This window comes from Vombatus ursinus, unplaced genomic scaffold (assembly GCF_900497805.2).
Source record: "Vombatus ursinus unplaced genomic scaffold, bare-nosed wombat genome assembly UNPS02000582.1, whole genome shotgun sequence".
NCBI classification, from domain to species: Eukaryota; Metazoa; Chordata; class Mammalia; order Diprotodontia; family Vombatidae; genus Vombatus; species Vombatus ursinus.
Genome location: NW_020940360.1, coordinates 588581 through 613939, shown reverse-complemented (window position 1 = coordinate 613939; position 25359 = coordinate 588581). Strand labels below are relative to the sequence as shown.

General features: G+C 36.5%; 1 protein-coding gene across 4 annotated transcripts; it reads left to right on the top strand.

Moving 5' to 3' along the window:
- Positions 1–451: 451 nt before the first annotated feature.
- LOC114036873 (F-box only protein 21-like) lies at positions 452–24910 on the top strand. Of its 4 annotated transcripts, none has more exons than XM_027853600.1 (7): positions 452–568; positions 6779–6948; positions 11332–11421; positions 16508–16554; positions 22250–22413; positions 23934–24044; positions 24712–24910. In XM_027853600.1, the coding sequence occupies exons 2-7, from the start codon at positions 6821–6823 to the stop codon at positions 24805–24807; spliced, it is 636 nt and encodes a 211-aa protein (XP_027709401.1). In that variant the 5' UTR covers positions 452–568; positions 6779–6820; the 3' UTR covers positions 24808–24910. The 4 variants fall into 4 exon arrangements, with proteins under 4 accessions (XP_027709401.1, XP_027709408.1, XP_027709419.1 ...); XM_027853607.1 differs by lacking the exon at positions 452–568 and adding an exon at positions 3463–3684 and having other exon boundaries at positions 6779–6903; XM_027853618.1 differs by lacking the exon at positions 452–568 and adding an exon at positions 3465–3684 and having other exon boundaries at positions 23934–24049.
- Positions 24911–25359: the final 449 nt, after the last annotated feature.

The window sequence follows — 25359 nt, the reverse complement described above, 5'->3', positions numbered from 1 at the left end:
AGATTCCGACCAATTCATTCTTTTAGGTAGCAGTCCAAAAAAGTAGTCTTTTCTTTCACTAGAATCTATGGTCTTCCTATACCAACGTTCCTGATTCAAGGATGTGATCCCTTAGATACCTCACTCTTACGGCAACCGATAACTTGCCAAATCTTCATTTCGACTGGCTAAGCAATAACCAGGCAATGTATGTTTGTCTAATAATTATAGAACAGTTTAGGGGTTTATGTTTTCCCAGTCATTCTTAAGTTTTCTTGTTAGTGATATTCAAATGAACAGTTGGAAAACTTGGAACTTGGCCACCTGTTGCCCTGAAAAAATGTAGTTGTAGTGTTTCTGCAGACTCCTTTCTAGGTGTTTTTTCCTATATAAGCCACAATTTGCATAAAGGGCCTTTGCCCCTTTCAGTCAGCAAAAATGCCGAAATCTAAAAGGGGAACGGGTCAAGTCAGCCTTTGTTAAATACGATAAGCACTTATTAAACACCTACTAGGGGCCAGCCACTGTGATAAGCACTGGGGATACAAAGAAAGGAAAAAACAATCCCTGCCCTCAAGGAATTCACAAGGTAAGGAGGAGACTATGAGCAAATTCACAAACAAACAGGATAAATTGGAGATAAGCTTCAGAGGGAAGGCACTAGGAGGGATAAGGAAAAACTTTTTGCAGAAGGTGGGATTTTAACTAAGAATTGATGGAAGTCAAGGAAGCCAAGAAGTTGGGATAAGGAAAAAGAACATTCTAGATATAATGGGACATCCATTGTGAATGCATGATATTAGGAGATATAGTGTAATATGGGAGGGAAGAGCAAGGAGGCCACTGTCACTATATCAAATATGGAGGCAAATCAGGTTCTAAGAAGACTGAAAAGGTAGGAAGGGGTCCGTTTATGAAGGACTGTAAAATCCCAAACAGAATATTTTATATCCTGAATCAGGGAGCCATTGAAGTTTATTAAGTTGTGTGTGTGTGTGCGACATGGTTAGATTTGCGATTCTGAAAGATCACCTTGAAAACTGAGTGAAAGATGGGCTTGAGGCTGAATGTGGCAGTACTTATCAATGCACACATGGATCTTTTATATTTTAAGCATTTCTTAAACAATAAATTGTTGTGTAGGAGCAGCTAGGTGGTGCAATAGAGCATCTGGATAGAGCACTAGCCCTGGAGTCATAGGATCTGAGTTCAAATTTGATGACCCTGGGCAAATCACTTCACCCCAATTGCCCCTCCCCCAAACAATAAATAGCTGTCTTCTATCTGATATCTGCTACTTTGTGCATTGATTAATTTTTCTAGAAGAGATTGTAATAATTTCTTTTGGGAGACCATTGACAGGAGCCAAATCTCAACTTTGTCTTAGAGATTTTCCCTTGAGTTTTACTCTGGGGTGGTGTTTAATGAGCCATAGAATACAAACAAAGCTTGGTCTTCTCTTCAGAGATCAGGCTCTCCTGGAACTGAACCCACTCACTATAAAAATCAGAGCTTTTATGGGAAAGGGTCCCCTGAGCTCTGAGTGACAGGTTGAATTGATTAAGTGGTGATGAGGTCTAAAGTAGAACTACTCCTATGGGTTGGATTAGGTAGAATGAAGATGGAGTTCAATGTGAACTGAGTCGGTTGACCTTGGAGGTTGGGGTGCTTAAAGGGGAAGGGAAACAGAGAGGAGCACCCTGCATTCTAGATGAAAGCAATCGATGTTGGTATCTTCAGGAGAAAGTTAGATATCAGGGAGAACCAGAATATGAAAGTACTATGATAGAGAGTTCTAAAATGAAAGGATCAGTTAATAGATCAGGGGTGGGCAGAGGAAGATAGGAACTCGGAAGGGATGAGTTTGAAGAGAATGTTGAAATTTCAAGAAGTAGCAAGGAAAAGGGGTTTTGCTAAGGCAGGTATTGACTCCAAATCCTAGGGATCAGGGGAATAGGAGATAAGAATTTGCTAGTTATTGGACTGGGGATAGGAAGTAGGTCAAAGTTTGATTAGAACTTCCATAATATAGCCTACAATCAATCAATAATAATTTATTAAGTACCTACTACATGTCAGACATTGCAGATATAAATACCAAAGAGAAATAGTCTAATTAGAATATTGCTGTCCAAAACAGAACTCATCATCCCTCTCACTCCTCCCCCTCTCCAATCCTCCTCTCTTCTAAACTTCACTATTACACTTAAGGGCACCATTATGCTTCCAGTCTCACAGGCCAGAAACCTTGGTGTCATCTCTGACTCCTCATTCCCACTCACCCCACATATCCAATCTGTTGCCAAATTTTGTCATTTCTACCTTTACAACATCTCTTAATATGTCCCTTTCTCATATCCTATTTCCTGTCTCTCTCTTCAATCCAAGTCATCTTCCGCTAAGATGCCACAGAAAATCTAGGATACAGGCCTGTTAAGGGGGCAGGGTAGGTCAAGGCCCTGTGACAAGTAGCCTGTTGGAAGAAAGGCTAGTAGTTAAAGTACAGGGATAAAGAGTAGTCAAAGTAAAGAAATTTCCTCAGATAAGAGTAGTCCAGTTCAGTTACATAATGAATCACAATGGAAAGTTTTCAGTGTCTATTACTATGAATGAATTGGGTTGATTTATCAAGAAAATATCTCTCTTGGCCTTTAGGAACTGACACTTAGGAATGCTACTTATATAAACCTGAAGGGACTGAGGGACAGTCTTTGGACCATACTTCTTAATTCCTGGTTTTTGTGGACTCCTTAGCAAAGCATACTATGTATTTAGGAACCAATCTCCTAAGTTGAGACTAAAAATTGACACTTAACCTCTAAGATCCCTTTGAGCTCTAAATATATACTCAAAACATTTTGGTACATTCCTCTTAGGGGAGGGGAATGAGACATACATCTCTTCTTCCTAGGTGGCCTGGCCCCACAATAGGTAGGACAAGGGAAACTGCTCTTTAGAATACCTGGCAAAATTCTTGGGAGGGGCTGGGAAGGAGATAGCCTGGACCTGTAATTTCAGTCGAGTAAGGAACTCCTGGAGTGGGACATCTGGCCAGCCACGAAGCCCTATCAGCAACGTCTCTGCAACTTAGCGTATTAACAGAGTGTCCTGGGACCCTTCAAAGTTAAGTTCATTGAACAGAGTCAGGAGGCCAGTGTAAGTCAGAAGCAGCACTTGAACCCGAGGCCTTCCGGAAGGCTTCCTTGGGTCTAATTTTCAAATTCAGTGAGAAGAGTTAAGTAGTTCCTGTCTTTCAAACAACAGGGTTGTTGCTGCAGAAAATGAAGAAACAAGTCAGTATGATTTGTATATTTCTACCACAACTCTGCAACTGAAAACACAGAACCCAACCCTTCCACTTTTCTCGGTGCAGGTGCAGCTGGGGTCCTCACAGTTTGCAGAAACAGTTACCAGGACAAGAATCTAAAGGTTCTAATTACAGCAGCCCTCAGCCCTCACCCCCGCTTGTTTACCCTATAGATAGATTTGATTTTCGATTTTAAAGAGTTAAAGTAAACCGCGGGGCTTTTTCATTTGCAAATCCAGCCCCGGGAACTCCCTGGGAACTTCACCTGGATTTTCTAAAAGCACAAAACCAGGCGGAGGCGTTTCAGGACCCACGGCTCAGAGCCCCAGGAGGAAAGAATCAGTCATAAGTGGGAGCGCCTGAGGTTCTAAAGAGTGAGGGATTTGGGGCCAAAAGACGTAAGTTTGAACTCTGTCACTTGACCAGCCGTGTGATCTTGGACAAATATCTTCCACAGGAATCAGTTTCCTCATCTCCAAAATGAGGAGTTTGTTTTTTGAGGGGTGTGTGTGTGTGCCCACGCTAAATTCCCTTTCAGCTTCAATTTTTCTGATTTTGTAATTAGCAGTAAAAAATAATTACAGCTAGCATCTGCTTTACATGTTAGCTCACTTGTAACATTGGAAACTCAGTTCCAAGTGTTGGGAACACATTCTCCTCTGCTTCGGGGCAGACAGACTTTGGAATGGGGTGGACTTGGAGATGGAGGGAGAGGGCAGACGAGCAGGACTACCCATTGAATTGTCATCCCCGCCCCACCCGACCTCAGCCTGCAGCACTCAAGATTCAGATTGCCGAGGGCAGAGGCGTACGTGGCACCTCCAGGTCAGCCCCTAGGCTGGAGTCAGGTCGCCCATCTTCTCTTCTCTAGGGGAGATTGGCATCTATGTGGTGCTGAAAGGGAGCAGCTTAAGAGATCTTTGTGGGTGTCGGGCGCCAGGAAGGAGGTGCCTGGAGTCTAGGAGCAAGGAGGCAGCCACTAATTACCTTTTGCTCCTCTCGTCCTACCTGCGATTGGAGACCCTGGCTTTTTCCGAAAAGGCACTGCAAAGAGCGTATACAGTCTGGAAGGATGAAGTAGTTAGAGGGTGGGAATGCTGTGCGGGGTGGGGGGGGCGGGGTGGAAGAAGGACGTTAACAAGGTTGTCAATAAATCCAAGGAGTAGGGGCTGGGAGGGTAGGGGTGGAGTTACAAGCGTTATAAGCGCATAGATGTAGAACTGGGAGAAAAAAGTCATCTAATTCAATCTTTTCGTTTTACAGATGTAGAAACTGAGGCCCAGGAAAGGGAAGCAATTTGCTTAGTCACATAAGTAGCATCGGAGGCCTGTTTTGAACCTAGGTCCTCTGGCTCAAAATCTCGAGTTCCATCTGTTACACCAAGCTCTCTAGGCCCTAGCAGCGCCGTAAGGCATTTCTTGGGATTGTGGTCTCACCTGATTTCCTCCCAGACCTTCAAGGCGGTTTCTCCTGCAGCTTCCAAACGTACTTGGAGGATCAATATAATTTTAAAAAAGAGAAAAGGAAAAAACCCCAAAACCCGTGCCTGCCCTATATATTCTATGTACCCAGAAGAGATGTTTGGAATTCATAATGGCTAGTGGAAGACTACGAAGCAGATATATCTGGGTGATTTTTTTCGATTTCCCCAAAGCAGTGGTCCCCTGTTGTGACTAATTAGGGGTGGTTAGATTTTCTGAGCTCTTGGTGCCTTCCCAGCATTGAAGATGGATTATTCTCTATTAATTTATGGGTAAAATAAGATGAAAACATTTTTTCTAAAGATTAGGATTTCTTTCATATTGAGATAACTAGACTAGATGATAACTAGAGGTAGGGCAGAGAGCAGTAGCAAAAATAAGTTCCTTGTTGGAAGTAGGAGTCATCTTACATTTGAACTTATTTGCAGGTGATTTGACTGTCATAATGGCTTACATTTCTAATTCTTTTAAGAGGAAGAACTTAGTATATGCAAGGTCATCGGGATTTAATGATAAAAAACAAAACAAAACCAAAAAACCCCCAAAACAACCAACCAGCTCCTGCTTTCAAAGACCTTACAGAGCATCTTAAGGTTTACAAAGTAATTTCTTCACAACTCTGAGATAAGAAGTAAGAGTATTAAAATTCCGATTTTACAAATGAGGATAATGAGGTTCAGAAGTTAAGACTTGAATAGGGTCAGTATCTGGTGAATAGCTGACCCTAACTGAATCCAGCCAGGTCTTCACTCTACTACAGCTACTGCTAGTACAAAGCTATAACTTTGTTCAGCACTGCTACTACAAAGCTATAACTTTCTTCTGGGAGAATAGCTGTAGAGACAAAACCAACACTCAATCCTTTGAGCTACTACCACTGGTAGTATTGGTGGAGGAAGAGAGAGACAGAGACAGACATACACAGAGAGACAGAGAAAGAGAGACATAGACACAGACACACACAAGGCTGGACTGCTGATCTCATTGGCCAGTCAGTTAATCTTTTACTATGTGCTGGGCACTGAACTAAGTTCTGGGAACACAAATCAATCAGGAAGATAGTTCCTAAAAGAAGCTCTGTGTGTGTGTGTGTGTGTCTCTGTCTGTCTGTGTGTGTGTCTGTGAAGTCCTCTATGATTGAAATGTTCTACTTCCTCATCTGTACTGCTTATTTTCTGGTTTCCTTTAAGCTCAAGTCCCACCTTTCCCAGTCCCCTTCACTACCTCAGCTGCTAATGCCTGTCCTTTCAAATTACCTTCTACCTAGTCTATATAAATTTTATATGCACCTAATTATTTACATATTTGTTGTCTTCCCCATTATGATGTACCCCCTTTGAGAGTGAAATGGGTGAGAGTTGCAGAGAAAAAATTAGATTTGGTGTAAGGAAAAAATTTTCCAATAATTGGAGCTATCCAAAATTGACCACCTTGGGAGGTAGTGGGGTTTTCCTTACTGGGAATCTTTGAGTGGATGCTAGCTGACAACATGTTGAAGGTGCTATAGAGGAGATTCTTGTCCAGATGTGACTCTGAAATTCTAGGATTCCATTATAGCAGGCTTAGGGATTACATGCCCTGGAAAAGACTAAGTCCAGAGCTCTTTCCAGTATACCCTATAGCCATCATGAATATTTCAGGGTGTATGCATATAACTCATATACCATATGTATAAATCTGAGATATATGATTTAATTTGAGCCAAGTTACAGGTTCACAGCCATAAACCGTATGAAAGTTTTTAAAAAGAGAAGCTGTGGATGGGCTGGGGAAGTATAAGGCTCCCTCAACCTCACTAATGTCTGCCCTTTTCTAATTAGACATTTTTCAGATGCTAACATAGAGAAAACAATTATATGCCTTGAATTTAGTTTTGGTTAAGGGAATACAATGAGTGTTTAGGTGTAGCTGGTGACTGGGAAAATGTTGAATATTTCAGCTGCAAATACTAATGGGTTGGGAGTTGGACAGTATGGACTGGTAAATAACTTTTCGTCTTTTTCTTTGACAGGCTGGTAAGGAAGAGCAACTTGGAGGAAGTGTCCCTGCTGAGATGCCTACGATTAATGCTATTATGATTATACAACTCTGTGTCCTTGTAGCTGCATTTCCAGCTCAATATTTACTTTCTCAGTGGTATGGAGCAGATTCTACTCAAAGCCTTCAATTAATAGAAAGATGGTATTCTTTATTTTCTTTTTATCACTAGACTTTCTTTTTCTTTAATACTTAGAAAAATACCCACCAATTTTCTAAGGTGATCTGTATATGTTATTTGTAGCCAACTCTCAAAGCAACTTTAAAAAAGGTTGTCTTGCAATTTACTTGGCAAGAAATACTTATAGGCTGCTATTATTCCCTCTTGATCAGCACACTGGCATTTATTTCCCCAATAAAATATCATTATCTTTGAAAATGAATTTGTGTATTTTACAATGCATGCACAGTGTAGTACACAATGTAGTACAGAGGTATCCCAAGATATCTCAAAAGATATTCCAAAAGAAAATGTAACTTACCAATGGTAAGTATCTTACCAAAGGAGAACAACATCTTTCTGAAAGGGAGAATAACAGTTTGTATGTTCCAGGAATGTAACTTTTAGTGTTACATTTACTTTGAAATATCATACTATATTTAACAGCCAAACGTCTGACCTAAAATAGTGGTCACAAAACCTTTTTTTGTAATTAAAAAATATGAATTATATAGTCTACCTTTGAATCATCCAGAAATAGCCCTCAACAAACATAATTAGTCTAATAGTTTTATTGTGCATACCTGTTGCAAGCATGGATGGACTCAGGGTAATTTAGGTTTAATATTGGAACAAAATAAAACATTCATATATCATTAAACAATTAAAAGATACTTACTCAGTCATAGCAGAAGGATATTTAATAAAGATGGAAACTGAAGATACATCAAGTTCATATAGCTTAGCAAAGCTCCCTTGCCTCTAAATTACCCATTGTGAACCACCAGTCAAACTTTGGAATGTCCCTGGAGTTTTTCATGGTTACTTTATACTCCGGTGATGAAGAAGTGATATCAACAATTTGAACCTTTAGTCTTCTGAGCTAACCAAGTCTAAATATCTTTTAAGAAAAAAAACTAAAGTAACTCGCATGGGGGAGAGTTTAGGATATTGTCCTTTGACCTAGAGATACCATTGATAGACCTACACCCCAAAGAAATAAAAGAAAAATATGGTCCTATATGTACAAAAATATTATAGTAGGCCTTTTTGCAGTAGGAAAAACCTAAGGGGGTACCAATCAATTGAGGAGTCACTGATGAGAGAAATGCTTACTTTTCTCTCATATTAATAACCAATTAATATTGGAGAGATCCAGGGTTTTTTCCCTTTCTATCTCCTCATTCAAAGCCCAGCCCTTGTGGAGGACATTACTGATAGAGGAGATTGCCCAGATCCTCTGGGTACATGTTTCTTTCCCCACCCAAACAGAAGACGTAACAAAGAGAATCTAATCTAGGTGAGTTCTGGCCCATTGTGTTCTATTCTGGCAAGACTGGGTGGATTTTGTCTAGATTGCTGGAATAGGGTGGTCTGGGTATAGAGATTTCTTTTCCAAGAGTAACAGGATCAGAATAGTGTCCCCTAGCCCCTCATTAGAATAAACTCACCTCTCATAATATTCATTCTGTCATTAACTGTTAACCAATCAGAGTTGATTTCTGCCTGTCAGGAATACCCACCCTCCAAGCATCGAGCAGGCCCCCATGATTTGTCTCTGGTTCCCAAAAGTGCCACTGACCACATTTTGTTACTTATTTGCTAGCCATAATTAATAAAATGTTTGTTAATTACCTAGAAATTGTTTCTCTTAGACTTTTCATAGGTCACACTGAACTAAATCATGGCATATGAATGTAATAGGATACTATTGTGTTATAAGAAATATTATTTCAGAGAAAATTGGGAAAGACATATGAACTGATTCAAAGTGAAGTGAGCAGAATCAGGAAAACAATTTATAATATAACATCAACATTGTAAAAGCAAACAATTTTGAAAGACTTAAGAAATCTAACACAATGGTCAACCATGATTCCAGAGGACTCACGATGACTACTATTACTTGTTGGACATTACTATCTCTATTCATAAAAGTTACCAATTCTTAATATCAATCTGAGAAGCAACATGAATACTCATCATTGAACTATGGACCAAGTACAGTTGAGCAGCAAGGCAGGATAAAGGAAACCTTGCCATTTTCTAGGTCATCTTGAGCTTGCTCTTCAATGTATGAATTTATTTCTTTTAAATATCATGGCCATATTCCAGAATGTCATGTAATTGTGTTGCAATCTAACTATAAAAACACATTTCAAAGCCAAATACAGATACACAAGACTTTTAAGTTCTTCTTTACTGTTGGAAGACAGGAATGGTATAGATGGAATTGTGGAATTGTTTTGATCCACATAGAAAACAGGATACTCCACATAGAAAGCACAGAACACTGAATTTCAGAGATGCATTATTGGTCTAATAGATGTGTGTTTTACTTAGAAATGATTTGGAAAATCATTCAGAAAAGTCATCTTTTAAGTTATAATTCTTTTACGATTCTTTTTGCATTAGTGTAATAATAAAGTTAAATATAGGTTCCTTTACAGAAAAAAAAATTGTCTCCAAAGGTATAACTAGGAGAAATGCAGGAAATCTTTTTAAAAAGACAAAAGCTATAATTCTCTGATGAAACAAATATCCATAAGTACCCAAGACCTTACTTGGGTAGGACAGGGCAGAGTTTAGTGAGTAGGGTGAATAACTGCATAAGCTGTATTCCTCCTTATACATGTGAACACATTAGAGTTGTGCCATAATTCAGATTGTTCAAATGGCCCCTGCCTGTTCTCTTTGGAGAATGATATGCATATAACTTAGATTTTTTTTTTCTAAAAATCATTTCTTATTAAGAGTACCTAATATTGCTTTGAAATATTCATGGCAGAATGATACATTTATATTCAACTTTTCAGATACCACTCCTGACTAAATCCTATTTTGCATGTATCATTTCTGTATGTTATTTAAAAAAAAAAAAAAACCTTGCAAACATAGCACATACTTAACACTTGCTTTATCTAACTTATTTCCAAGAAACCAGTAGTCCACCATACCTTTTCAGGCTATTGTAGCAATAGGTTTCAATTTTAATAGTTTGTCTGACAGTACTAGCTTCATAGTGTTCCTTGAAGAAATCAGCTATCTACATGCACAGGTTTTACATATACCTGCATATGTTCACCATATACTTGCTCATGTTTTAGGTCTGCTTAAGTTTTAAGAAAACTAATGTTATTATTAATACAAAATCCCATTATGAATATATGTTCAAAACTATAGTAAAACATTTCAACTCACAAATAATTTGAAAAGCTTATCAATTATTCTTTGTGTTTTTGTCTTATGCTATTATTAGACATATCTTACCTAAATTTTGTATTTCTCCTATGCACACAGAATTTTGTTCAATTGAATGTCTCCTTCCAGTGTTAGTCCACTCACATTTCTATAGTTATACTTTTTGTGTGTATACTGTTCTCTTGGTTCTGCTCTCTTTACTTTTTAGGATTTTGTTTTTCCATATTTCTCATTTCAATAATGTATTTTTCTGTTGCATAGATTTATTCAGTCATTCCTCAATTGTTGGACATATGCTTCCAGTTTTCTACATAGGTAACATAGTTGAAAATATTTTGTATAGGTAATTAAAACTAGACATCCTTAGAGTTCATTTCCTAGTAATGGACAATTAAGTCAAAGGGTCTGATCAATTTCATATAGTAATTCTCATTTAGTACTGTTAATTTGCTATCCAAAAGAACTATACCAATTTTCAATTCTCATGACAGTATGAATGTACCTGTTTCCCTATAGCTCCTCGAGGATTGTTTTGTCACTTTTAGTTACTTTTGCCAATATAATGGCTAGGCAGTGATATTGCCAAGTTATTTTAATTTACATTTTCCTGACTATTTGTGATTGAATATTTTTATGTTATTATTTACAACTTGTATACCCCTCTTCCATAAACTATTCACATCCACTGTAGACAGCATGTTTCTCTTATAAATGGATACCAGTTCCTCATAGATTTTGAATGTTAGGATTTAATCTCTGGGGAAAAACCCCTTTTAAACAAATATATCCATTTATTGAATTTTCTTTTCATGTTGGCCATATATTTTTTGTTTTATAGATTCAAAATTTTTTTATACACTTATTTAAACATTTATGAAGAAATTACTCTGTGTAGAAAAGATAGAAAGTTTAGTTAAGGCTGTCCCTAACCTTATGGATGATACTTGTCCTGAATAATTTCTTCCCTCTGTTCAATAAAAGAGAAAATTTTGAGACAAAATAGCATTCATTTTATTTGAACTCATGGACTGTCCCCAACACCCCATATTTAACTTCATTAACCTAAGAAACCATTAACTCCATAAAGCCTGCAAGAAGTTTTCTTTTTCTTTACTATGCCTACTTTTACAACTATATGCTAACTTAAAACAATATTTTTGTTTCAGGTTAATTGGCTACTGGAACAATTTTAGATGGTCATACCTGGGTCAGAATGCATGGACCAGATATTTAAAGCACCAGATGGTAAAGATGAGGTAGGGCATAATTATGCCAATAATCTTGTTCTGAGATAACAATGAAAATAATTATAGAATATTATTTCAATCTGATGACTATCTTCCTCAAACGTATACTTTCTTGAATGTTATGATTAAAAGACAATTATTTGCCTAAGACAGGTGGTATAAAAATGAGAATGTTGGGAAAATTCTTTTCTTGTCTCTTCTCCATAGCTTTGAACATTCAACTATGTAGCATAGGCTTAATGTAGACTAAAATAAATAATATAGCATATTAAAAATAGAGACACTTATTCTTGATTAAGAAAGTGAATAAGATAGTTTCATGGCATTTTGTAACTGTTGATGCTCTTTCATATTCTACTTTCTATCATAATGATTATAAATCTTCTCTCCTGGGCTGTAAGCTCCATAAAGGTAGGAACCATGTCTCATCCATCTTTGTTCATACCATAGCTCCACCAGCGCAGTGCTTTAAACACAGAAAATTCTCAAATTCTTAAAAAAAATTTGAATTCTCACCATTTAGTTTAAAAACAGCTATGTTAGTGGTAGTGATAAAGGGTATGGCAAAAATCATAAACTCCTCTTTTCACAACTAGGGCAAAGCAGATATCATTGTACAGGACTCTCTGTCTCTCTGTGTTTCTCTCTCTCTCTCTCTTTCTCTCTCTCTCCCTCTCCCTCCCTCCCTCCCTCAGTCTCCCTCTCTCCCTCTCCCTCCCTCTCCCCCTCTCTTCTCCCCTCCCCCCCATACCATGAGTCTTGAATTAAAATAGTAGAATAGAATCTAGACCTTTGAGGAAAGTAACAGCACAAATTTTACAAGTTGAATAAGCATTCTGCCTGATTCTAGACATTGTTCTGTATAAGGGCAAAGAAGTCAGTCTATTCAACTAATTTGAATTTGAAATTTGAAAGCCTAAATTTGAAATCCTCACTCAGTAGTTAGGAGTATTGCCCATGAAAGTAGATCTTGCCCCATTTTATAGTTGAGGGCAAAGAGGTGCTAATTAACAAAAAGAGAAAAGAGAAGAGTTGGGTTCTAAGTCTGAAGGAACCCTTCTTTTCCTTTAAGCCTCAGTTCAGGTGCCATCTCTTCCTTGAAGGCCTTCCCTTCCCTTTCTTCCTTTTATCCTCCAACTGAAACTTGCAGCCTCAGGGCCATGTGGCCCTCTAGGTCCTCAGGTGCCCTTTGACAATCCAAACTTGAAGTATCCCTATATCCCTGGATCTATGTCTTTCCTTTGCCCCATGACACTGTCATAGTATTTAAAAATAATCTAGTGCAAGGCTGGGAAATTCCTTTCAATTTAATTAACTTTTGGTGGTGAATTCTTTTTTAGGTGTCAGTCTATTTTTTAATAGCAAAAGTTCCATTTTAACTAATCAGAATTTGTGATTTCTGTGATTTATACCTGTGTACATTGTGTTATCCATGTAGATTGTAAGCTTCTTAAAGGTATATACTGTCATTTGGCATTTTTGTATCTCTAGTGCCTAGTCTTGCACAAACAACAGTAGGTACTTAATAAATATTGGTTGAATTGAATACCTAGTAAATAAAAAAGAAAATTTTGGAAATAATATGCATTTGACTTTTTCCAAAATTTGTAGGTCACATTTGCTAGCATCAATTCACATAGATTGACATTGGCTTGTCAATTAATCAATCAGCTGATTCAGGCAGTTCAAGTAACCATTCAGGGGCCTTAAATACCCTTTTTCATCAGTTATTCTGAAACTTAGTTTCTCATCAGCTATTCCAAAATGTAGTTAGAGGTTTAGCTGGAGAGAAGAATGTAAAAAATGAGCCAAAGAAAGTCAAAGAATTTAAGAGATGGAAGAGAACCTCGAAGTTATATTGTCCAACCTACATTTCAAAAGGAATTCTTCCTACATTCTCTCTGCAGTCTCTAGTAGAAGACCTCCAGTGAATGGGAATCTATTACCTCTTCAGTTAATCCACTCTACTTTTGAAGAGCTCTAATGGTAATGAAAACTTCCTAATTGTTAGGAAGGTAACATCTGCTTCAGGCAGCTTTCACCTAGTACTACTAATTCTGCCCTCTGGGGCCATGAAAGGCAAAGAAAAAGAGAATGAAGTGTCAATAAGATAACAATATAAACTGACATCTTGAGATGAGTCATTATGGCCAAACAGTTCCTTGTGCTATACTTTGTGTTCTTGATACAGGTTGCCCCCAAATCTTAGAGGCTGTATAACTAGTGTTAAATGGAAAAATATGGATAACACTAAAAAATGATTATAAAAAATGGTTCCATGAAAATTATTACCTAAGTTAATGATCTCAAATAAATTAAAAAAAAAAACTTCACTGACCTCTTTAAACTTTATTATTTTGGTTTTGGTTTCCCCCTTCCACTTGCAGCTCTTACTATGGTATGCCATTTCCTTACCATCATTAAAGTAATATGAGGAATTGTGGACTATATTCAAATATTATATAAGCCAGATTTTGTTTTATATTCATATAATTTATACTATCTCAATTTGAATATTTTGATATTTCAGTTTCATTGGCACAGGTTGTCTTTTCACCCATGCAGATAATAACTTCTCCACAACTTAGCAGTCGATGGTCTTTGATTATTGCTGTGGCTGAAAAACTCCTTACCTTGTCTCCATTTGGGAATGCACCTCTAGGAATTTAGCTAGGCTGGGTGCTCAAACAATAGGCTTTTTCATTTCCTGGCTTGTATTTGAAACCTTGTTAGCTTCACTAGGCCCAACAGAACTTGAGTTCAATTAGACAGCCTTTGAGAACATTGGGTTTGCACCTCCATCGCTTGATCATATCATATCAGAAAAGGGCCCTTTAGTAGTGACTTAAAAATACATATATACATACATACATACATGTGTATATGCTGTATAAAAGCAAAATGTATATATTACTATAAATATATATATATATATATCTTTATATCTACTTTCTTAGGAAGGAGGTGTTTAGATGTTTGTTGGGATATGTCTGCTGTCAAAACAAAATGTGTTTGTCTACACACATACATGTGTATGTATGTACATACATGTATACACATTTTGTTTTGACAAAACCAGGGCTATGTCTGCGTGTCTATATACAAACTGTGTCTGTATATACACACACACACACACACACACACACACACACACACACACACCTCAAACATATCCCTTCCTGGTTTTGTCAAAACAAAATGTGTGTCTGTATATATACATGTACGTGTGTATGTATATATGTGTGTGTATACAGACACATCCCAACAAACATCTAAATACCTCCTGCCTGGGAAAGCACATTTTCCCCAAAATAAATAAACAAAATTACTTAATTGTAACCACTTTCTAACTTTTTGTACTCTAGTGTGTTCAAAGGAAGGATATGTACTTTTAACAGTTTGATACTCTCATTATCCATTCTGTTTGACTGGAGTTTTCTTGCCTTTTCTTGTCTTCTTCATTTAGTCAATGTTGATACTGTACTTTTGGCTCACTTTCTTCACTATGTACCACTCATTTAAGTCTTTGTACACCTCTGAATTCTTCATATTTATTGCTTCTTATGGAGCAGTAATATTTTATTACATTAACATAACCACAATTTGTTCAGGGCAATCCTCATTTGTGGGGCACATTTAATTAACTTTCAGTGGTGAATTCTTTTTCAGGTGTCAGTCTATTTTTTTAATAGTAAAAGTTCCATTTTAACTAATCAGAATTTGTATAAATATTGACTTACTCAATACCATTTTCCAGACAGTAGCATTTAATTTCTATAAAACAGCCAGGGAAATAGCAACTGCTCATGGTTTGTGTGTAGAGTAGAGGGAATGTTTTCTAAATACATGTAGCTCAAGCTAAAAATGAGAATTTGTTTTTACCTTCCTTCAGGTATCTCTTAGTTAATAGTATTTTTCTACTGGTTAGAAATGTTGTGGCCTTGGTATTCTAGGTGGGACAGTATCTTTAAAATTATAATTTTAAAAGGTTCTTGATCTTCAGAATTTTAAAAGCTTCTTCCTATGTTCACATTGTTATTGTTCAGTCATTTTATTTGTGTCTGACTCTTCAGGACTCCTTGTGGGGTTTTCTTGGCGAAGATACTGGAGTGGTTTGCCACCTCCTTCTCTATCTCATTTTATAGATGAGGAAACTGTGGCAAACAGGGTTAAGTGACTTGCCCAGGGTCACACAGGTGGTCAGTGTTTGAGGCCAAATTTGAACTCAGAAAGATGAATCTTCCTGACTCCAGGACTGGCACTGTATCTACCGTACCACCTAGCTGCCTTTATATTCACATGCCCTTCACTTATTAAGTGGAGTTTCTAAAGAAATAGTACAATTGCCACAGGAGTTGTGATGGGACCTACAGTATATATATTTTGGCATTTTCTCCAGTGGAAACTAGGTTTTATGAATGGGTTCAAGGTTGCTGATTCCATGCACACCCCCTGTATGCCACAGTTCTGCCCTCCAACACTCAATTGCCCACGTACCCTTCAATCATTACTATAATTTCACTACAGCTTTGCTCATCTCTGTGTGTCTGGCTATTACTATATTCCTGCCTTCTAGATAGATATATCTAGAGATATAGGAAGTTCTTTCAGTTTGTAAGCCTGTGTCATTCATCATACTTCATAAATGGTATGCTTGCAGAGCTACTCAGTTTCTGAAATTTTTGGAGTTTAATTTGGAAATTGAATAATGTGAATAGCCATCAAGAAATGGTTCATGAAGTATCTTTCCCTTTTATAGACATAAGATCTCCAAGCACTACAAGCAAACTTTTTAAAATTAGAATGACCATGGAGGTGATCTGATTTCAGTATTTTCCTTAGATAATTTCATCCTAAAATTCTACATTCAGCAATTGAATATCTAAACTTAATCTTGAAGCCTGAGAATAGTTAGTGCTGGGAATGATGAACTCTACAGTGGTAATAGAATAAGTCATTGAATATCCATGATGCATTTTATGTTGCTTTTCATGGTCTCTTTTAAATAAGCTAACTTTTACATCAATTGCATATTCATATCGATTTATTTGTTTGTACTCTTTTAATAAATGAGTCTGCATCTTTTTCCTTCCAGGAACTGGTACAATGAAGGTGAAGAATATATCCATGCTTACTTTGCAGGTATTGGGCCAGTCATAAAATGGTCATTAAAAAAAATCCTATATTTCTTCTCTCTATGATCAACAAGAAATTTAATGTATTTCAATCCTTACTGCAGCACAAAATGTTTGAACAGTTGGTGCTAAATTGTGCATGAACTGAAAATTTTTTTTCACTTGATCACATTGTATTTATTTGGGCTGGGGTTATTTATTTTGGATTGTTGCCTCAATTTTTCTAATTGGGATTATAATAGATATAATTCATCCATCAAAGCAAAAAATATCTAAAAGCCATCTTTGCAAAATTCTAAAACTCATTACTGTGCACATTTTAAAAGTAGGTTTTAAAAAAAGAATACATGTAACGAAAACACTAATTTTTAAACAGCAGCCTAGTAAGTTAGCTGAATTTATCAGGATACAGATGCATATAATGACCACAACAAAAACTAAAGTATGGCCTTTGAATATAAAGGGTAGAATGGTTTGTGGTCAGGAATCTGTGGAATAGAGAATAATTAGCATCAATAGTGACATAGAACATATGAAGGATTATGTATATAGGTCTCTAAAAATATTTCATATTTAGGATGTAATAATTTAAAGTTGTAACAGCCTAGTAATGACTTTGTCTACTAAAAACATTTGAATGAGCTATTTATTGAACTACTTTGCATCGTCCCTTAATGGTACTATCCTTAATTTGAGACACTTTAGCTGGGATGCAGCAAAGCTTTCAATATATCTCCTGAAGTTATGCTTTATAAACATGATGTTTCAGTATACTATGAGAACAGTTTCCCCTCCTTGGTCTACAAGTCCCTACAAACTCTGCAAATGACCTCCTTCTAGGTCTACAAACTCCACTCCTGCCTTCTTGGATAAATAAGACCAGACCTCTACTAGTGAATAAAACCCATCTTTGAAAACTTCACCTCCTTCTATCATCATTAACAACCTTTCTTGTTTCTATTCTAAGTCAAATAGCTGTAGGGGAGGGAGAAGATGGTGAGGATAATAACAAAATTTAGAGATAAGACTTGGTTTTTTGAGATTAATCCTTAAAAAATAGTAACAATGGCAAACAAAAGCCTCACCAGAAAGGAAATGACCTGGGATGGGATAGATAAGAGAGTTGATCAGGAATTTTTTTAGGAACAAAGGAGAAAGGAGGTGGAGTCAAGGTAGCAGGGACTCTCGAGCTCTCTTCAGTTTCCCTCTAAATACCTTTAAAATAATGCCTCTAAACAAATTCTGGAGCAGCAGAACCCACAAAAGGGCAGGGTGAAACAGATTTTCAGCCCAAGACAATTTGGAAGATCAGCAGGACAGGTTTGCTATTCCTAGGTGAGAATGAAATGCAGTTTAGTGCAGGCTTGTAGCCAGCACAGATCAGGCCCCAGCAAACCAGGAGACAGCCTTGGGAGTGACTGAACAAGTAGCTGCAGCAGCTGCTTCCAGAGCTCTCAGCCCACAGATGGTAATGGGGTTGGACAAGTAGTCAGGCGTTTACAGGAATCTATTTGCTGGCACTGGGGCCATGACTTTGTTGCATTGCCCATACATGGATCCAGCTTGCAGTCCTGGGTGGCAATTCTGGGGCTAGGAGGAGCAGTAGCACACCAGAACTTGTGGCTGCAGGAGGTGGGGGCTGTGGTCACATTTCTAGGGCCAAAAGGTGTGCTTGTGCTCATTCAAAGACCAGAGCACAGGCCAGCCGAGTAGTAAACACACGTCTCCTTAATCATACCATCTTAGAAGAACTGAAAACTTACAGACCCCCAGAACTAGCTCTGAAAACAGCTACACAAAAACCCTAAAGCTTGGGAAAGTGTGCCCTCTCATCCTGGAAGCAGAGCCCCACTTTAGCATAGAGTTAAAAGTCAAGAAATAGGCTGGAAAAATAAGCAAACAACAGAAAAAAATTCTGACTACAGATATTCCTTCCATATTCCAGGAGTTATAGGCTCAGTACCCCTGTGATCTGGAAAATCCATGTAAAATTTTTTTTGCCCTCCTTGTATACCAGAGAAGACATCTGAAATTTTTGCTGTTATGGGTGTTTATGGTACCTTATTGTAAAATTTGCATTAAATATTTGGCTCTATGTTGTCTGCTAGCCTTTGTGTGTCTTCTGTGCCTTCTGTAAAACTCCCCCAAATCCCATTTAATTTCCTATGGTGACCTGTGATATATTAAAATTGTGATGGGGAAAGTCATGTTGTGAAAGGGGGAACTGAATAGAGGGTTACTATGGTGACAAGGAAGCTCAAAACACCTAGAAGAAGATAGCAAAGTCAAAATTGCTGCATTCAAAGAAATAAAAATATGAATTGGTCTTAAGCAATGGAGGAGCTCAAAAAGGATTGTAAAAGTCAAGAAGAGATGTAGAGGAAAAATTGGGAAGAGAAATGAGAGTGATGCAAGAAAGTAATGAAAAAAGAGTCAACAGCTTGGTAAAGGAGGGACAAAAATACGGAAGAAAATAACACTTAAAAAACAGAACAGGTCAAATGGTAAAAGAGGGACAAAAATTCACTGAAGAAAACAACTCCTTAAAAATTAGAACTGGGCAAGTGGAAGCTAATGAAACATCAAGAAACAAAAGAAAATCAAAAGAGTAAAAAAAAATAGAAGAAAATGTGAAATATCTCACTGGAAAAACAACTGACCTGGAAAACAGATCCAGGAGAGATAATTTAAAAATTATTAGACTTCCTGAAAGCTATAATAAAAAAAAAGCCTAGACATCATCTTTCAAGAAATTATCCAGGAAAATTGCTCTGATGTTCTAGAATTAGAGGAAAAAATAGAAATTGAAAGAATTCACTGATGACCTACTGAAAGAGATCCCAAAATGAAAACTCCCAGGAATATTATAGCCAAATTCCATACCTCCGAGATCAAGGAGAAAATACTGCAAGCAGCCAAAAAGAAACAATTCAAATACTGCAGAGCCACAATCAGGATAACAGAAGAGTTAGCAGCATTAAAGGATCAGAGGGCTTGGAATATGATATTCAGAAAGGCAAAGGAGCTAGAATTACAACTAAGGATCACCTACCCAGCAAAACTGAGTATAATCCTTCAGGGGAAAAAATTGGAAATTCAATGAAACAGAAGATTTTCAAGTATTCCTCATGAAAAGACAGAGATAAAAACAAATTTTGACTTTCAAATACAAAACTCAAGAGAAGCATAAAAAGGTAAACAGGAAAGAGAAATTATAAGGGTTTCAATAAGGTTAAACTGTTTACATTCTAACATGGGAGAATATTTTTAACTCCTAAAAACTTTCTTACTAGGGCAGTTAGGAGGAGTATACATAGAGGGCATGAGTGTGAGTTGAATATGATGGGATGATTATCTAAAAAAAAAATAGGGATGAGAAAGAGGAATGCATTGGGAGAAAGGGAAAGGGAGTGATCAAATAGGATAAATTATATCACATAAAAGAGGCACAAAAGAGCTTTTACAGTGGAGGGGAAGATGGAGGAGGGGGTGGGAGCTAGTGAACCTTACTCTCTTCAGAATTGACTCAAAGAGGGAGTAACATACACACTCAGTTGGATATAGACATCTGTCTCACCCTACAGGAAAGTAGGAGAGGAAGGAAATAAGAGAAGGGAGAGGATGATAGGAAGGTGGATTGTGTAGATAAAAGGCAGAAGCAAAACACTTTTGAGGATGGACAGGGTAAAAGGAGAGAGAAGGATAAACAGGAAGGAGGGTGAAATAAGATGAAGGGAGATGTATGGTAATCATAATTGTGAGAAAAATTTTAAAGTAAGTTTCTCTGATAAAGACTTCATTTTTCAACCATATAGAGAATGGAGTCAAATTTATAAAAATAAGAGCCTTTCCTCAATTGATAAATGTCAAAGGATAAGAACAGGCAATTTTCAGACAAAGTAATCACAGCTATCTCTAATTATATGAAAAAATGCTCTAAATCACTATTGATTAAAGAAATGCAAATTAAAACAACTCTGAGCTACCACCCCACAGTATCAAACTGGCTAATATGACAGAAAAGGAAAAGAACTAATGATGGAGTAGATGTGGGAAAATTGACACTAATGCACTATTGGTGAAGTTGTCTACTGATTCAACCATTCTGTAGGGCAATTTGGAATTATGCCCAAAGGGCTATAAAACTGTTTGACCAAGGATTACCACTACTATGTCTGTATCCAAAAGAGATTTAAAAAACTAAAGCAACAACAACAACAAAACAAAACAAAACAAAAAGGAAAAGCAACTATATGCACAAAAATATTTATAGCAGCTCCTTTCATGGTGGCAAGGAATTGGAAATGGAGAGGATATCTATCAATTGGGGAATAGCTGAACAAGCTTTTGTATATGAATGTGATGGAATACTATTGTGCTATAAGAAATGATGAGCAGGATGCTCTCAGAAAAACCTAGAAAGATTTACATGAACTGATGCAAAGTGAAATAAGCAGAATCAGGGGAACACTGTGCACAGTAATAGCAATATTACCCAATGATCAAGTATGAATGACTTAGCTATCCTCAGCAATTCAGCGATCTAAGACAATGCCAAAGGACTTTTGATGAAAAATGCTAGGCATCCAGGAAAAGAACTGATGGAATCTGAATGCATATTGAAGCATACTTTTGATTTTTCTTTTCTTTTTTTTTGGGGGGGGGAGGGAGTCTGTTTTCTTTTACAACATGACTAATATGGAAATGTTTTGCAGGACTGCATATGTATAACCTATACCAAATTGCTTGCCTTTTCAGTGAAGGGAAAAGGGTAAGGAAAGAATTTTGAACTCAAAATTTTTAAAAATGAATGTTAAAATTGTTTTTCATGTAATTGGGGACAAAATAAAATAGTAAATATATTTTCTTTTTTTTTAAGGCAATTGGGGTTAAGTGACTTGCCCAGAGTCACACAGCTAAGTGTAAAGTGTTTGGTCTGAGGCCGGATATGAACTCGGGTCCTCCTGACTTTATGGACAGTGCTCTATCCACTGTACCACCTAGCTGCCCCTATAGTTTCTAAAATAAAAAAGAAATATGGAAATCTGTTGAGGAATATAGTAAGCTATATCTGGAACTAGTTTTCTTATTCCTTGTTGAGTCATTTCAGTTGTGTGTAACTCTTCGTGACCCCATTTTGAGGTTTTCTTGGTAAAGATACTGGAATGATTTGCCATTTTCTTCTCCAGCTCATTTTACAGATGAGAAAAGTGAGACAGACAAGGGTTTTGCTAAGTAGTCCATATATTTTTCTGGGCATTTACTTCCATATGTGAATTTCTTTTTTTTTTTTTCTTTTTTTTCATATGTGAATTTCTTATGCTATTGTACCTCATCCCTTCACTTTTTTTTAAAAATTCAGACATTAATTAGTGTTTGTTGGTTGCATTGACTAGCACCTTCTGTTATCAAGACTCTTCTACATATTAGTACCAGTAGAAAGAGATATTAAGACATTTCAAATGAGTCAAATATTAATCTGATAATGGCTTAGTGGTGTAGATAGTTGAAGCTACAGTCTGTCATTCATGCTTTATTTTTCCCTTTCATCATGGGTAGCTAAATTGTTCTTTTTAGTTTGGAGCCCATTAATTAGACTGCTTTTTGGTGATGGTAAATACTTGATACACAAACAAATCTTGAAACTGCTGTACCAATCAAATATTTTCTTTGCTTAATATTTTTTGTCATTGCTATGATAGAACCAACTCGAATTCGAAGTCCAAGGCCAGAATCTGTTCAGTTTAAAGTGGGAATGGTGATAATGCACAAGCAACTTGGTTATTCAGGAGTAATTATTGGTTGGGATGTAGAAGCCAGAGCTCCAGAAGAGTGGCTGAAACAGAAGTATCCTCCTGAGAAACAGGTTAGAAAACATGTAATTTTTAAAACAAGATAAGTACAGATAATTCACTTGGATGGAAAGGCATTTTAATTTATCCAGGTACGTAGAAATTAGTCATAAATGAGTTTAGCTTTAAAGAAGATCTAAATATGTATATTAGGAAGAATATCATATTAGAAACTCATAGATTATTAGAGTTACAAGAGACTTTTAAAAATAATCTTGTGTAACCTCTACATTTTATGGAGAAGATAAAGGCCAAGAGGAGGTTAATAAGTGAATGGGCCTTGAACCCAGATTTTTCCATGCTCTTCTCAATACAATTTATTATTCTTTGTAATTTTTTTGAGTTAAAATTATTTGTGAAAATATATAGCAGAGAGGCTATGTAGTATGTTGTAAACATCACCAACAAACACCACAAATCTGCTTTAGTATCAAATGAAACAGGTTATTTCTAAATCCTAGATAGCCACAGATTGATATTGTTTCTCTTGCCAATGAATGGAAGCAAAGCAATGACAAGTGATTTATATGTTTTTAAGACATGCAACGAGGCAGCTAGGTGGCACAGTGGATAGAGCACTGGCCCTGGATTCAGGAGGACCTGAGTTCAAATCCAGCCTCAGACACATAACGCTTATTAACTGTGTGACTCTGGGAAAGTCACTTAAACCCATTGCCTAGCCAAAAAAAACAAAACAAAAGACATGAGAAAACTAGGTAATTGCTTTTATTGCTTTTATATCTTAGAGAAACTATTTAAAGAATAAAACTTGAATAAACAGTTTTTGTGGATTTTTTTTGTGGTGTACCCTTTTAGACCATGAATTATGAAAAATAATTGTTATTGTTCAGTTTCAGTTGTGTCCAACTGTTTGTGATCCCATTTGGGGTTTTCTTGGCAAAAATACTGGAGTGGTTTGCCATTTCCTTCTTCATCTCATATTATAAATGAGGAAACTGAGGCAAACAGTATCTGAGGCTAGATTTGAACTCATGAAGATGAGTCTTCTTGATTCGAGGCCCAGCACTCTTATCCACTGTGCCACCTAGCATCCCATGATGAATAATTAGTCTTGATAATTAGGCCCTAAATTATTCAGAGCACAGCTGTAGCTTTTGTTCAATGCCTCATCATGGTCTCACTTTCTGACTTCTAGCACCTATACCTGAGTGAAACTGTGGCTCAGGTTAAGAAATATAAACTTTTTGGTACATACTATATCTTTGAAATCTTAAAATCATTTAGTTTTTTGCTATAGAGGTGTATCTAACTGACATTTTGATGCTACAAATCAGAAGTAACCTGGTATGGAAAACTTACATAATTTTTATAGTAGCAATGTTATTTATAGTATTTATAGTTTTTAATTATAGTATTTATAGTTTATTATAGTGTTTATAGTTATTTTATAGTAGCAATGTTATAGTATATTATTTGAATTTAAAAAAATTAGTTTAGACATTACTTTTCTAAAATTAGTAACATTAATTTTCATACATTCTTATTACTTATTTTTCCATTTCTCTCTTCATAGTATTTAAGAAAATCTCCTCATTATCGAATTTTAGTCAACAAGTCCAACAGAATTGGTATATCTACAGCCTATATTGCTGAGGAGAACCTAAAAGTTATTACGGGATATGAGGTAAAGTAAGTTAAAGGCTATGTCTTTCTCCAGGGTTTATTTACTGAAAAGTTAAAATAAGTATTGGCCTATTAATATACATATATATATATATATATATATACCAAACTGTGTAAATAGTGCAACTTTCAGCATGTAGCATTAAGTTCCAATAATAATGAACTGTAACCTTATGTGGCATGTTACTATAACAGGGCTTCATGCTATATTTTTGGTCTGTATTAAATCTCTCATTTTAAGAACTTTTCTGAAAAGAAAAGGAATGACAATTCCTCTGAAAAGAGGAATGACAATAGCATGCTGCTTACTGAAAGGTGAAAACAACAACAAAACCCTAGAAGGTTCATGCCTCCAGAGCTTCACCCATTTTGAGAAACTATAGAGATTGACTTACCTTGAAACACAATCTGGGCTGGCTCAGCTCTCCTTAGTGCCATGAAATCTCAGCACCTCTCCCTAATGAGGCTCCATCAATGGCACAGATCATGAATTCATAGTTATTATATCACACCTGACATCTTTAAATGAGGATGACATGGAAATATTCTATTTTTCTTCTTTAAGTAATTTCTTCCTTTAGTCATCTTATCTATGGTGAAAAAAATGTTTTGGAAAAAAGTGTTCTCTAAAGTTGTGCTTATGAACTAATAAGGAAAATGATTTTTAGGTATTCCATCCTGACTTGAAAGTCTACTTCAGCAAGTACGATGGAGCCAAATACATTATGCAGCCATGGCTAAAACAAATCTATCCTCATGATTAAATCTATTTTAATCAATAACTGCATTTGTTGTACAGTTCCACATCTAAATTTTTCCTTTGTCATGACAAATTGTTCTGAAATAAATAAATGAACTCTTTTTAAACATGATATCCTAAGTGCTATCTTTTTAAATGGGTCAATTCTTATTCATGTTAATGAAGCAAACCAGTTTCCTCCATAATTAAACATAGCTCTTTTCCCTAGCAATGAGACAAGGGTAAAGAACTAACATTTATATAGTGTTTTAAGGTTTGCAAAGCACTTGAGGTGTATAATCTCCATTGATCCTCATAACAACCTTGTGAGGTAGGTACTATTATTATTTCCATTTCAAAGCTGAGGGACTTGAAGCTGAAAAAAGTTAGTGACTTGCTTGGGGCCACAGAGCGAGTAAGTATCTGAGGCAGGATTTGAATTCCAGTCTTCATGATTCTGAAGTCCAGTATCCTATCTACTATATTACATAGCTACCCCTAGCTAAAGCTATTTCAGTGCCAAGGAATAGTGGATGGTAGTAGTCCTGGACCAGAATGTATTCTAGCAGAGAACACT

Bases quoted from the DNA above. Each gene is read 5' to 3' on its own strand.
- LOC114036873 (XM_027853600.1), top strand. From the start codon at position 6,821: ATGCCTACGATTAATGCTATTATGATTATACAACTCTGTGTCCTTGTA. The intron at 11,422-16,507 runs GTAGGGCATAAT...TTTTCCTTCCAG, and splicing joins CACCAGATGGTAAAGATGAG to GAACTGGTACAATGAAGGTG. The intron at 24,045-24,711 runs GTAAAGTAAGTT...AATGATTTTTAG, and splicing joins AAGTTATTACGGGATATGAG to GTATTCCATCCTGACTTGAA.